Source organism: Echinops telfairi, unplaced genomic scaffold, assembly GCF_000313985.2.
Source record: "Echinops telfairi isolate 266 unplaced genomic scaffold, ASM31398v2 ScPeMD7_7469;HRSCAF=8507_0, whole genome shotgun sequence".
Lineage (NCBI taxonomy): Eukaryota > Metazoa > Chordata > Mammalia > Afrosoricida > Tenrecidae > Echinops > Echinops telfairi.
Window position 1 is genome coordinate 41,988,113 of NW_022111372.1, and position 12,004 is coordinate 42,000,116.

Sequence of the window (12,004 nt, forward strand, 5' to 3'; positions counted from 1 at the left end):
CCTGGTGCCCTTCCTCCCTTTCCCCTCCAGTGTCTGACCGTGCCCTATCACCTCTCCGATCCGGACTGTGCCCGGTCCCTTCTACCTCCTGTCCATGACCCATAGGTCTCATGCCCCCTCAGACCGTCAGCCCCTTGATTGCCCATCCAGCGGGTGGACAGGATGCCCCGCATCCCTCCCTCTCACCTGTGCCCGGATGTGGACGATGAGGATGTTGGCTCCTTTGTCATTCAGTGTGAGCACAGCCAGTGCAGTCAGCCTTTTGGTTTCCCTTCTAATTTCTAGATTCCTCACTCAGTTGACCCCCATTCCCATCATTTCCCCACCTTACTTGGGTCATTGCACTTGGTATCTGCTATTTTATGTATACTAAGGCCATGAGACTCAGCCTCAGGGGAGCAGGGGAGGGTTGTTTAACCAAAGGAGAGCCAGACCCTGGGTACAAAAACTTAGTTCTGGTACCTGTTTATGAGAAAGAAAACAAACAAAAGCTAGTACATTTTATAGTATATCTTGTGTCCAGCACTGCTGTTGGGCTTTACCTTAAGGTAAGCCCAAGGCATCCTAGGTGTTGGGATGGATCATCACCTATTTAAGTGGGCCAAAGAGTTAATGGATGGAGAAACAGGTGCAGTTGGTGGCTGGCACAAGCAGCTCTTGGAGCAGACATTGGGCTGAGGTTTCCTCTTCTCTTTGTAGGGGTGCCTCCCATCCATGTCCGAGGGACCCAATTCCGAGCTGAGTGCTTGGAGAAGGTTACGCAGTGCATTTTTCTACACACTACTCAAAGCAGAGGAGGCTACTTAGGATTGAATTTGGAAAATGACTTCAACAACCACCTTTACTCTGGTGTACCTGCCAGTCTAAATCCCTTCTGAAAAAGTGTGAGCACATGTGTTTTAACAGATGCAGCCTCTGTGACGACTTGTGACTATCAGTCAATACCATGGGCCTGGAGAAGGAGGAGCTTATGTTCAGTTTCCAGGCTGATTTCTTAGTAAGTTGTTCAATCAGATTTTGTTCTAGAAGAAGTTTAGTCAGAGTCCCCATAGAGAAATCTGTTAAAGTAGGAACCCTCTTGCCATTTGCAGTTCTTTTATTTTTTATCATGTCTGGCAAGCCAAGAGTGTTGCGTGGGTGTTGTGGGAGAGTCAGACTGAATCAGGTATAAAGCCCACAGTGAATTGGGCTGGGCATGAGGTGGAGGCCACAGAAGTGTGATGGAACCTTTAGGACTTCCTGAGGGAAATTGATGCTTCCCATTGTTCAAGTAACCACTCTCTCTCTCCCAGGAGAATAAGGGATCTGTGGAGATCATGAGAAAGGATTTGAACGATGCTCGAGATCTGCACGGCCAGGCGGAGTCCGCTGCTGCTGTGTGGAAGGCAAGTGTTTGGTCAGTTTCCAGTTTCTGGGGCTGAGTGAAATCGAAGCTCTCTGTGTCCTTCTGAGCATGCACCTCTCTGGATTCTGGACCGAGGGAAAGTGGATTAAAGCCGGGCCGACCGAACTGAAGGGCAGTTGCTTGGCTTAGTTGATTGGAGGAAGGTGTTTTGGATGAGTATCTCTCTAGGCAGTTTTGTGAGTATTTCAGAAAATTTAGTTCAAGTGGAGATTCTTTTTTTCTCCATGTTTTATATATATGAAGTATTGTGCTAAAGCCAACTTCCTTTTTGGTAAATAATTCTCCTTTGATCTGAAGACAGCACAGTTTTATAATGGTTACTAGAATTGTTTTAGATTACTCATTAACAAAACTGCAGAATAATTAAAGCTTATTTTTTTAATTTTTAATTTCATTTTCCTTCCATGTCGTGAAGTATGTACTGGTTCCTCAGGTTTTCATCACCCATTGTGGAAACCACTGTGTCAGTTCACCTGGTTGAGGACCTTCCTCTTTTTGGCTGACCCCGTAGTTTATCAAACATGATGTGCTTTCCCACGGACTGGTCTCTCCTGATGAGGAAGGAGTCCTGGTGGTGCTGAAGGTCAGGTGTTGGGCTGCTAACCACAGGTCAGTGGTTCAAACCCACCCGCTGTTTTGCAGAGAAAGCTGATATTCCCCTTAAGATTTAGCCTTTGAACCCCTCTATAGGGTTACTGGGAGCTGAAATTGCCTTGTTGGCAGTAGGGTTAGTCTGTCCTGATACCACGCTAACTTTTATGCCAACTTTTTTTTTTTAAACATACAAAAGGCAGGGTGCCTTTTAAAACTAGAAAAGCTCTCTGCTTGTGAAATCCGCACCATCCAGGTGAAGACCCCCAGTCCCATCCCATTCAGCAGTCATCTATTTTCTAGATCCCTCCCAAGCCCTGCACCTCCTCCCTCCACAGAGCCCTAAAGTGTGCGCCTCCCATGGAGAGCTGCGAGAGGTGGTAAATGGGATGGATATATGGTGTAAATCAAACCCTGACAGCACATGTCCCCCTAGTGGGTCACTTTCAAATGTTCTCTTCTGATAAGTTCAGTGGAATGAACTGAGACCACATGCTATTGAGGCTTTGTGGCCCTCCAACAGTTCCAATACCCCAAGGTACTATTTTTTTGCCCACAGATTTGTAAAGATAGGGTCTTAAAAAAAAATTTTTTTTTTTTATGTTGGAGAGAGATACTTAAAATGAAAGTACCTTCTAAATTCAAAGGATTGACTTTGTACTCATCAGTCCCTGAGCATGGGCCTGTGAAAGTACTTTGGTCCAAGAACCTGGCAGATTCAGCATCAGCACCAAAAGACATGACTTCTTACCACTGCTGTCTTCGTCAGTTGATGGCTTACAGTCAGGTTGGAGAACTTGATGAGAACCTGGCCAATTCCACTATACTCTATTTTCTTTGTTAAGTATTTGTTGATGACTTAAAATGGGCAAAAGGTTGCATAGAAAGTCTAAAGTATTTAGTTAAAAGCCATCATGATGATTTTGGGCTTCAGGTAAGGATGGTGGGAAGTCCATTTAGGACAGAGTGTATGTTGGCTTGGCAATGGTTTATAGACTCAGCAGTAATACTCAAGGGGCATATTTTTTTCCTTCTCTTTTTTAGGAGTAGAAGGCAGACAGTCTTTGTTGATTCTCAAAGTTCATAGACACCAGCAAAGGACCACACACACGCGCCTGCCTTAGGGCATGGGAAACACTTTACACACTTAAGAGGAGAGACCGAGCAAGATCACTGGCCTGCCATGGCCATTGGCTCATCATGCATATAGCCGGTGCAGTGCATGTATCTTGTACGAGAAACCCAATTTCCCCGCTGCCAGAAACAGATAGAGAAGTGGGGTTGGCTAAGTGCTATATAGTGCTCCTGTATGTGTGAGACAGGAAAAGTTACGGTGAGCCCTGAACAGGGAAGGCTTCTCTGATGAGAAGGAAATAGAAAACTGGGAGACAGAAGGTAACCGAGTTCCCAGCCTCTTCATCGGAGAAAGTTCTGAACCAAAGCTTTGACTTACGTGTGGTGGGAGTAGTCTTCGAAAACCCCCAGTAGTCTTTGAATACAGCTGAGTGCTTTACAGCACACATTCTATCAGAGATGAGGGTGACAGTAGTGGAGAGGGTGGTGAGAGGTTGTCGATCCTGTTCCCAGGGCGTGTGAGGCCGGTGTGGAGGTGTGTATTTGAAGGCTCTGGTTGGCTTGGAGCCACATGTCCTTTCCTAACTGCCGTCCTGTAGGGCCATGTGATGGATCGGAGGAAGAAGGCACTGACCGATTATAAGAAGCTGCGGGCCTTTTTTGCCGAGGAGGAAGAGCATTTCCTGCAGGAGGCAGAGAAAGAGGAGGCACCGGAGGATGAGGGGGCTGATCCTGCCGAGAGATTCAAATCCCTGCTGCAGGCTGTCTCCGAGCTGGAGAAGAAGCATCGCAACCTGGGCCTGAGCATGCTGCTGCAGGTGTGTGCTGCTTAGGCCTTGCTTGTGGCTCTCTTAGGTGGGTGTGTTTCTGTTCACACCTTTGTGGCAGTTGTGTACACTGATTGGGAATTGTGCACCCTGCAAAAAGTTGAACAGATTTGCCTGTGTCCTCCAGAAGTGCATTCTCTCAGATGATCAGCTCTATGGTCAGCATAGAGAGAAGAAATAGCAAACGTAATAGCAGAGTAACTTACCAAAAGAACTAAGAAATACTGCATGGCTTCCATTAACTGTAGCTTTTTGAGAATGAATGTCAGGAATAACTGACCCAAAGAAGGTGGTTTGAGCAAAATGTTTATCCAAGGAGCAAGTCTCCTAGGTTTTCAAGTGGGAAGGGAAGTTTGATAGATGGAAGTCCCCAGTGCTTGAGGAGCAGCACAATCCCCTCATCCTGGAGGATTCGAGGACAGGAATGTGATCACGGGGTTCAGCAGCAGCAGGGCTGAAAGAGCACCTGTGGCACCCCCAGGAGTGCAGTGGGTCATCACATTTCATTGGTTGTGGGAGAACCCAAGACTCTGGGTTCTCATGCTAAATGTTCTCAGACCTTCGGTCTCGATTCCTCCAGGTCTTCAAACTCAAGGCCTGCAGTTGATTCACTGCTTTTTAAAATCTGCATGTACAATCTTGGAGAGTTTGTTTTCTGGTCTGATTGGTTTTCTTTTTTATTTCTAGTTAATTAGCTGTAAACAGTTCACAGCTCGTGGCCATTGTGGGTTCCGAGGCCTTTGGAAGACATTCATGGGGTGATGTCGGGGAGGCTGCAGTTTTGCTTGGGCGCTGAGGTTTATAGACAATGCAGGGCAGGGCCACGACTGGGAATCCATGCGCACCGTTCTCTTTTCTCCCCTGTGCAGTGATGGCGCTGGTCCTGAAGGAGGAGGGATCCTTTATGGAGCATGAGGCAGAAGAAAGCACTTCTACACACCAGCCCAAAGGCCCTTTCTTTACCTTTCCTCAGGTCTCCTTCTAGGCCTCTGCCCATTCTCCATCCCACGGCTGTCTCCACTTGAACCGTAAATGTGTAGATATGGGGAAAGCACCTGTAGGTACTTCTGTCATTGTCCAAGATAGTAATTTTCAACCAAGTATTCATTTTCCATTTTCTTTGAAGTGATACTATTATTGAGGCTGCAAACTTTTATTTTTCTTAGTAAAGGCTTGTCATGAGGGCGACGAGCTCATTTGTATTGTATTTCTTCATAAACTGCCGCTAATAAGGCTTTCATCAGAAATGTATCTGGAGTCTTAGTCACCTGTGGTGATAGTCTGGATTCTTGTGCTTTGGGAGATTTCTCTTAGATACTAAGTGGACCAGGCACTGTACCTTTTTAATGATGCTTAAGTCAGGGTTGCTTTATTAGACATTCATACCCAGGCCCAGAGATTGCTTAGCATAAGTTGGGTCAGTTAAGGTTAAATTTGGGGTTAGCTTCAAGGAGAAGTCATTGCAAAGGAGGCATCCTGACTCCTGGGTCAGGCAGGAGGGAGGTATTTGAGCTTTTTGTGTGTGTTTGGTCAGGCCTTTTACCAACAGCAAGTAAGAGCTTGTCTACCGTCCACTGTCCTTCTGGCTCTCACCCTCCCTGACAGTAGGCTCCCACAGAAAGATGTGTCTACAGTGCAGAGTCTGCAGAACTGCCTCCGCAGGCTTCCACGTGGGCCCAGGGACTGCGTGGATCTACACCGATGCAGATAGGCATCAGTGTTGGCAACAAGCCCTCTCCTGTGAGCTTCTGCCAAGGCTTCTGTAACACTGCTTCCCCCTATCATCCGTTTGTGAGTGGAACCTAACTTTTCAGGAAAAAGAAATAGGAGGAGGAAAGTGGGTGAGGCCAGGAGGCAGGCAGGAACAAAGGAAGGTAGGGAGGTCCGAAGAATATCGTATCTTTGACCCCTTGTGTAGGAGAGGTCCATCTCTTGAGGTGTGTCTGGTGGGAATGGGGTAGGTACCCTTGCTCATTATCTTTGTACTTCTTTATTTTTCTTTTCTGCTGGCCAGCTTTCCTCTTGTTATATTTGCCCAACGTAGATTTTTCACTTATTTTCTTAATTCTCTGTGCTGTCTAAAGCCAACTGGAGTGCTTTGGGTCCTTGAGGAAAATCAGTGTTGAACTGGACATCTGAGGCCATCAGGTCCTGCGTTGGCAGTCCATCTGTGGACAGCTCTGAGCAGCTCCAGGCTTCACTGTGGAATTTCATCGCACTGCATCTCACTGCCTTTCATTGCTTTATATTTCCTGTAATATTGTAATTAAGTGAAATGTGTGGCTTTGTCGTAGTTCACTGCCTGCAGCATCATTGTGTACAGATCAGCCTGATCTTGAGACAAATAAGTGTTGAGGGTTGTATGGGTTGAGCACTTGAGTGTCAGCGTTGTTGTAGTACAGGATACCGCTCTGAACCTCAGGAGGTTCCAGATTTCTCACTAGGTAGGTGACTGTTGTGATGAAGAGAGAAGACTTCCTCGTGGCGCCATTGTTTTGCAAGAAGCAGGCGGCATCACCATCTTCATTCCTTGGTCAGCAGAGCCTCAGGTGTGACGGCCTCAAGAGTCTGCCTAAGGACATCAACATCACTCATTGCAGGTGTGAGTGGCTATTCTGATTTCCGATCGGGACAATTCTCTGTAGTAGTGAACATGCTAAGCTAGGCTGTGCCAATGATTACTGAATTAAGAACTCATGTCCCCTAATAAGGCTTATAGGAGAGCGTGGTTGTAGTATTGTGACTGAAGACCCAGGCTGCAGCTGAAAAAACCCTGCCTGGCACACATGCAGCAGCAGCGTGCACCCGTGGGACTCTGGAGCAGGACAGGCAGTCCAGGGTGCACGGGCTGCATAGGGGAAGGGGGTGGAACAGGTGTACTGACCAGCACATGTTGGCAAGTCAGTTGAAAGTGCTGAACTTTGTATTTCATATACATTCACCCCAGAAATGGGTTTTGGTACTAAACTACTGATAAGGGGTTCCACTTGAGCATAAAGCTTTTCAGCCCCTGGGAAGTAATTGGCTCTTTGTGCTGATGAAGTGTGGCATTTGTGTGTGTGTGCAATTGAGAAGCATGTCGTCACTATGACAGCTTAGAGGCAGGCCTGCCTGGTGCCTGGGTAGGCTCGTACATGGCGGCAAATAAAATTGAATTTGTTTTAGCCATGTTGCTTCTTTATTCCCTCTTTCTCTTCTCTCTGTGTTATCAGCATGGCCCCTCTCCGTCCCTTGTGAGAGCCATGAACAAACTAAGATGGGTCCTGCCTGAAAAGTAGTCTGGGAGAGTAACAGCTGGTGACCTGGGCCAAAGGAAGACCTAGGAAACAGATGGCTTCTTTCATTACATCAACTGGAACCAGTATGAATCCAACCCTATTTGTCATTGACTCGTGTGTTAGACCGGATTGACAAGAGAAACAGATCCAGTGACACTCATATGTATAAGGAAGAGCTTTAATTTAAGAAGTAAGTATATATCAAGAAGCCACCCAGCCCAGTCCAACTCAAGTCCCCAAGTCTGACACTAGTCTATAAGTCCCTCCTCAGGTTCACGCAGCCACATGCAGTGATGCAGAATGCAGGAAGATCACAGGTGCAGTCACTTAGCTCTAAGGTTGGTGGAAACAGGCCTCCGACAGCTCATGGTCAGTGGCAGAAAGGGAAAGGAGGAGAGAGCAGTTTCCAGTGTCTTTACTCATAGACCAGCAAGGAGTCTTCTGGCTGCGACTTGATTGATAGGTTTGACCCCACTTGACATTTTCCTACATCTTCAGGTTGACATAAAATTATCTGACTACCACAACTAGACTTTTTTATTCTGGGTTCCCTTACACATAGCTTTGCACATAAGCCCTAAGTAGATAAACCCACACTCGGTAGTGCCCCCGTGTGGACCTCTCCCTGAGTGACTCTGCTCAGCAGCCTGTCCTGAGAATCTTGATGTAAGTTCTCTACTAAAGTTAGAGCTGATTGACCTGGCTTTCACTGCCTCGGTTTCTGATTTTGACCTGTGTCCCTCCGGTCCACTCCCACTGCTTCCTGCATGGGGCCCGACACCACAATGGTCTATGTCCAGATTGCTGGTATGCCCTGACAGGAGGTGCCTGGATTCTGTGCATTCTCTGTAGAAGATAAGGAAAGGTGTAGAATTGTATATTACGAGGAATGACAACTTTATCAACTAGATCTCAGGATAGAGTAAGGAGGTTGAACTTGGACAAGCCACTGTATTCCCTGACATTAAGGGTCAGCATTTGAAAAGCCCAGAGCTCCTGTGGCCCCATTCCACCTGACTGTGGGTGGTAGAAATGGGTGTAAAAGGTTCATCTTGTATGAGCCCCTAATAAAACGATTAAAAAAAAAAAGAGGAAAGAATGAACCCCCCCACCCCCCAAAAAAAGGTTCACCTTGGCTTATCTGCCTTAAATGAGGGTTGGTTTTCATCAAAAGTGTAAGAATTCTGGGGACTCTTCCAACACTGCTGGCTTTTGATTTCATCTTAATATTAGAGCAGTTTGGGAGACTTGCAAATTAAAGCAGCAGTGAGATATTTATTCCTTTATCCTCTTTTTGGTTGACTGAAACGAGAGCATTTCAAGTGTTAGTAAGGAAGCAGTATTCAGTGAACCCTCAGATACTCTGAAGGGGGAGTAGACTGGTACAACCCTTTTGGAGAGCCATCTGGAGTCAAATGTATGTGTGAAAGTTCGACCACAAGACTGCCCCACTGCTAGTGCCAACTGCAAGTGTGGGAGCCTACAAAATTGCTCTCAGTTTTGATATTTGCTATAATGACTCAGCAGTGCTCCTAGGAAAACTGTTGTACTCATGACTGTTGTTTCTTATAGGGAAAAGATGCAGATTAAAATCTGTCAAAGGAAAAACACATAAGGTAGAGTCCCAAGTGGTGACTACCACAGTACCAAACACAGAGTTCCCAGTTGTCTTCTCCGTGTGGAGTCAGAGCATCGCTATTTGTGTGACAATGCACTGGAATATTGGCAGCCATGAAAGCTCACCTGAGCCTACGCATCTAAGGCTTTTATTGGGACCCCATCATGTGGGAAGGTTGACTTCCCCCTTGGCTGATCTCAATTTCTAGCCCCTCAGGAGGTTGAGCTGTCAGGTGTGACCCAAGGTTCTTACCCTAAATTAACATTGTTATCATCTGATGTGGCCAGATCCTACTCTAAACCTGATTGGTACTATCTGGCTTGGCCCAAGATCCAACTGTTAGATTATTAATTGTGACCCAAGAACCTCTGGCAAGCAAAGATCTATCAAGTGTGATAATCCAAGGTCTTAGATATCACCCCTCAGAAGCTTAGTGCAAAGACAACTACACAATATGTATGCACAGTGATATGGTACTTCCTCTTCTGGTTTGATATGCCAAAGAGATTCTAATATAGTTCCTTGAGGAGATGTGCACAGATACGGTTATTGAATCACTGTGGTGTCAAGAAGTTGGAGGAAACCCAGGTCTGATGACCATTTAATAAAGAGAATAGTATGGCAGAACTAGTTTTGTTACAGCTGTGTACATAAATGTGCACGAGATTAGATGTACACTGATGAGATGTTCCAGAGAACTCCAGGAAGAGAACTATCAGTATGCTCATGGATTCCTAACATGCATATGCTAGTTCTAATAGTATAACAGGAAGAGGAGGGGGCGGGTAGGCAGAAGGGATTAACATTGACCTCTTATGAAAACCTGCAGTCCAGTTGCCCACAAGCCATTGTTGTAAAATGCCCCTTACTACTGTTCCCTCATGGAAAATTAGAGCCACAGAACACGAAGAAGAATATTCAGAGCTTCTGAAGCTGTTCAGTGAGAAAGATCGCATGCCTTTCCTGCCACTTGGAGACAGGCTATGGACCACGGGTGTTCAAATGGTTTCCAAAGATGTGATGTTTAAGTTTATATATAAAAAATACAAACACACACACCTGCTGCCCCTTCCCCCCCCAACTCAACCAATAGTCTCAGGGATAGGGTTAATAATTAGAGACAGAGAAGGAACAGATGTTTGCCATGTAAGGCGTTTCTGCAATTCAACAAAAAGCAAATGAAATGAAAAAAATAAATTGGACAAAGGACATGAACAAGCAATTGCAAGAGAAAGCCAAAAGGCTTAAGAAGAGGTACTCAAGCAGTTTTTGGCACAGAAAATTATACACCCATAAAAGTAATGACTTTATTGTATGAGGTTGGTGGAGAAGAGAAAGCCACCTCTTGCCCTCCCATCCCACAACCTACCAGTCACTACCTAAATCTCATTGTTAAGATTATTCATATTGCACTGTTGGTAGTTATAGTCTGGTGCAGCATTTTTAAGCACCAACTGGTAGATTTAATTAATTAAGGACCTGTGTTAGGGTTCTATATAAAGACAACCAGTGACATTTATGTGTATATCTAAAGAAATTTATATCAAGAAAGTGGTTGGCACTGTTGTAGAAACAGGTAAAACTAATCTGGTTCAAGGCTGTGGGTTTAATGTTGAACTGGAAGCTTTTGCTGACTCTTGAAGCTGTCAGGCCTGAAGAACCAAGATGTAGGAAGGTCACAGCTTGGTGGAGGCAGAGGTGGATGAATCCAATGTCAGCAGGTAGGTTGTGATCGCAGAGTCAAATGAGTCCAAGGTCGGCCGGCAATATGCCGGTAGCTACCAGGTTTGACAGGCAGTATAGTGGGGGAATCAGAGCTGACTAAGTGGGTAGCACTCCATCCTAACCTTCCCGCAACTGCTTGGCTGCTCACAGCAAGTCCCTTCATGGAGCTGATTATATTACGTTACAGACCATCACGGGGGAGGTGTCAACTGTAGAACTGAGAATCCTGGCCCAGCCAAGTTGACAGAAAACCTATTACAGGACCTAATGACCACAAGACCCAGCAATTACACTCCTGGATATTATAGCACCATGAAATTCTCTCCTAGGCAATAAAGAGATATAACCTGCGTGTTTCACTGGGAAAGTCAGAGGGTAAAATGAGGGTAGGATGGGGTGTAGCCCACATAATAATTTACCCTGCAATCCTTGGAATAAGACTGACATACTGTGACATTCAGGTGTGGTCCTGAGTCACAAGATTAAGAAAATTTACAACAGGGCTATTTGCCTAAATTCAAAATACAAGTATGTGTGCATAGAACAAAAATTTGTGATTTGCAATAACACTTTAAAAAGATGGAGGGGGGAAGAAAAAGATCTCATTCAATAGCCGTCTGTGAGGTAGGAATAGGGATGAATTAAAGGAAAAGCAGCAGAAGAACATAGCAAAGGCCACAAAGAATTGGAGCATGGAAAAGAGGAAGAGCAGGGGATCTGTCCAGCTGCTGATTTTAGTGCATCCCAGGTAGGCCTACTTCAAAAAAACTTTAACGCACTGCCATTGTGTCAATGGTGACTTATAGTGGGCCTGTAGGACAGGGTAGAACTGCCCCTGTGAATTTCCAAGACTATATCTCTTATGGGAGTAGAAAGCCTGTCTTTCTCCATGGAGCAGTTGGTGGTTTAGAACTGCAAACCTTGAGGATAACAGGTCAATGCATAACTACTATGCCACCAAGTCTCCTAAGCCCTAACTCAGGGATTCTTTATGTAGGAAAAAAAAAAGAGCCCTGGTAGTGCAGTAGTTAAAAAGCTAGGCTGATCACTCAAGAGCTGGTGGTTCAAATCCCCCATCCCTCCATGAGAGAACAATGTAGCAGTCTGCTTCTGTAAAGACTTAGTATTGGAAACACCTTGGGGTCAGAGTAGACTACGACAGTGGGATTGGTTTAGTTTACGTAAGAAAAAAGGTTTCTGGTCATTTTGCTTGAGTTTTTGGTGACTGCTTGTGTGGGAAACAGAAAGATTTCTTCCAAGTTGTCTCCTCTAAATATATACCAAACCTAGCTGCCTGCTCCACATGGCAAATGACTACACTTGGAGGTTCAATGAAAGTAGGTCAAAGGTTATTCTCCCTAAGGGTTATCAGCCATCTAAACTCGAGCAGGGGTTCTCAAACTCTTTAAACAGGGGGCCAGTTCACTGTCCCTCAGACTCGTTGGAGGGCCGGACTATAGTTTAAAAACAAACTATGAACAAATTC

At 45.5% G+C, this 12,004-nt stretch overlaps 1 protein-coding gene across 2 annotated transcripts in view; it reads left to right on the forward strand.

The window, feature by feature from the left end:
* Window positions 1–503: 503 nt before the first annotated feature.
* RNF187 (ring finger protein 187) overlaps window positions 504–12,004 on the forward strand; it is a 14,649-nt gene continuing 3,148 nt past the window's right edge. Inside the window, exons 1-5 of one of the 2 annotated variants that reach the window (XR_006679523.1) lie at window positions 504–997; window positions 1,293–1,385; window positions 3,670–3,888; window positions 4,767–6,499; window positions 7,110–7,365. Coding sequence is in view for 1 of the 2 variants with exons in the window: in XM_013005216.2 (XP_012860670.2) it covers window positions 947–997; window positions 1,293–1,385; window positions 3,670–3,888; window positions 4,767–4,769 (366 nt within the window). In the remaining variant the exon portion in view is untranslated. Of the gene's footprint in view, window positions 998–1,292; window positions 1,386–3,669; window positions 3,889–4,766; window positions 7,062–7,109; window positions 7,366–12,004 lie in introns of those variants that run through there. The other variant, XM_013005216.2, reaches the window with a different exon arrangement.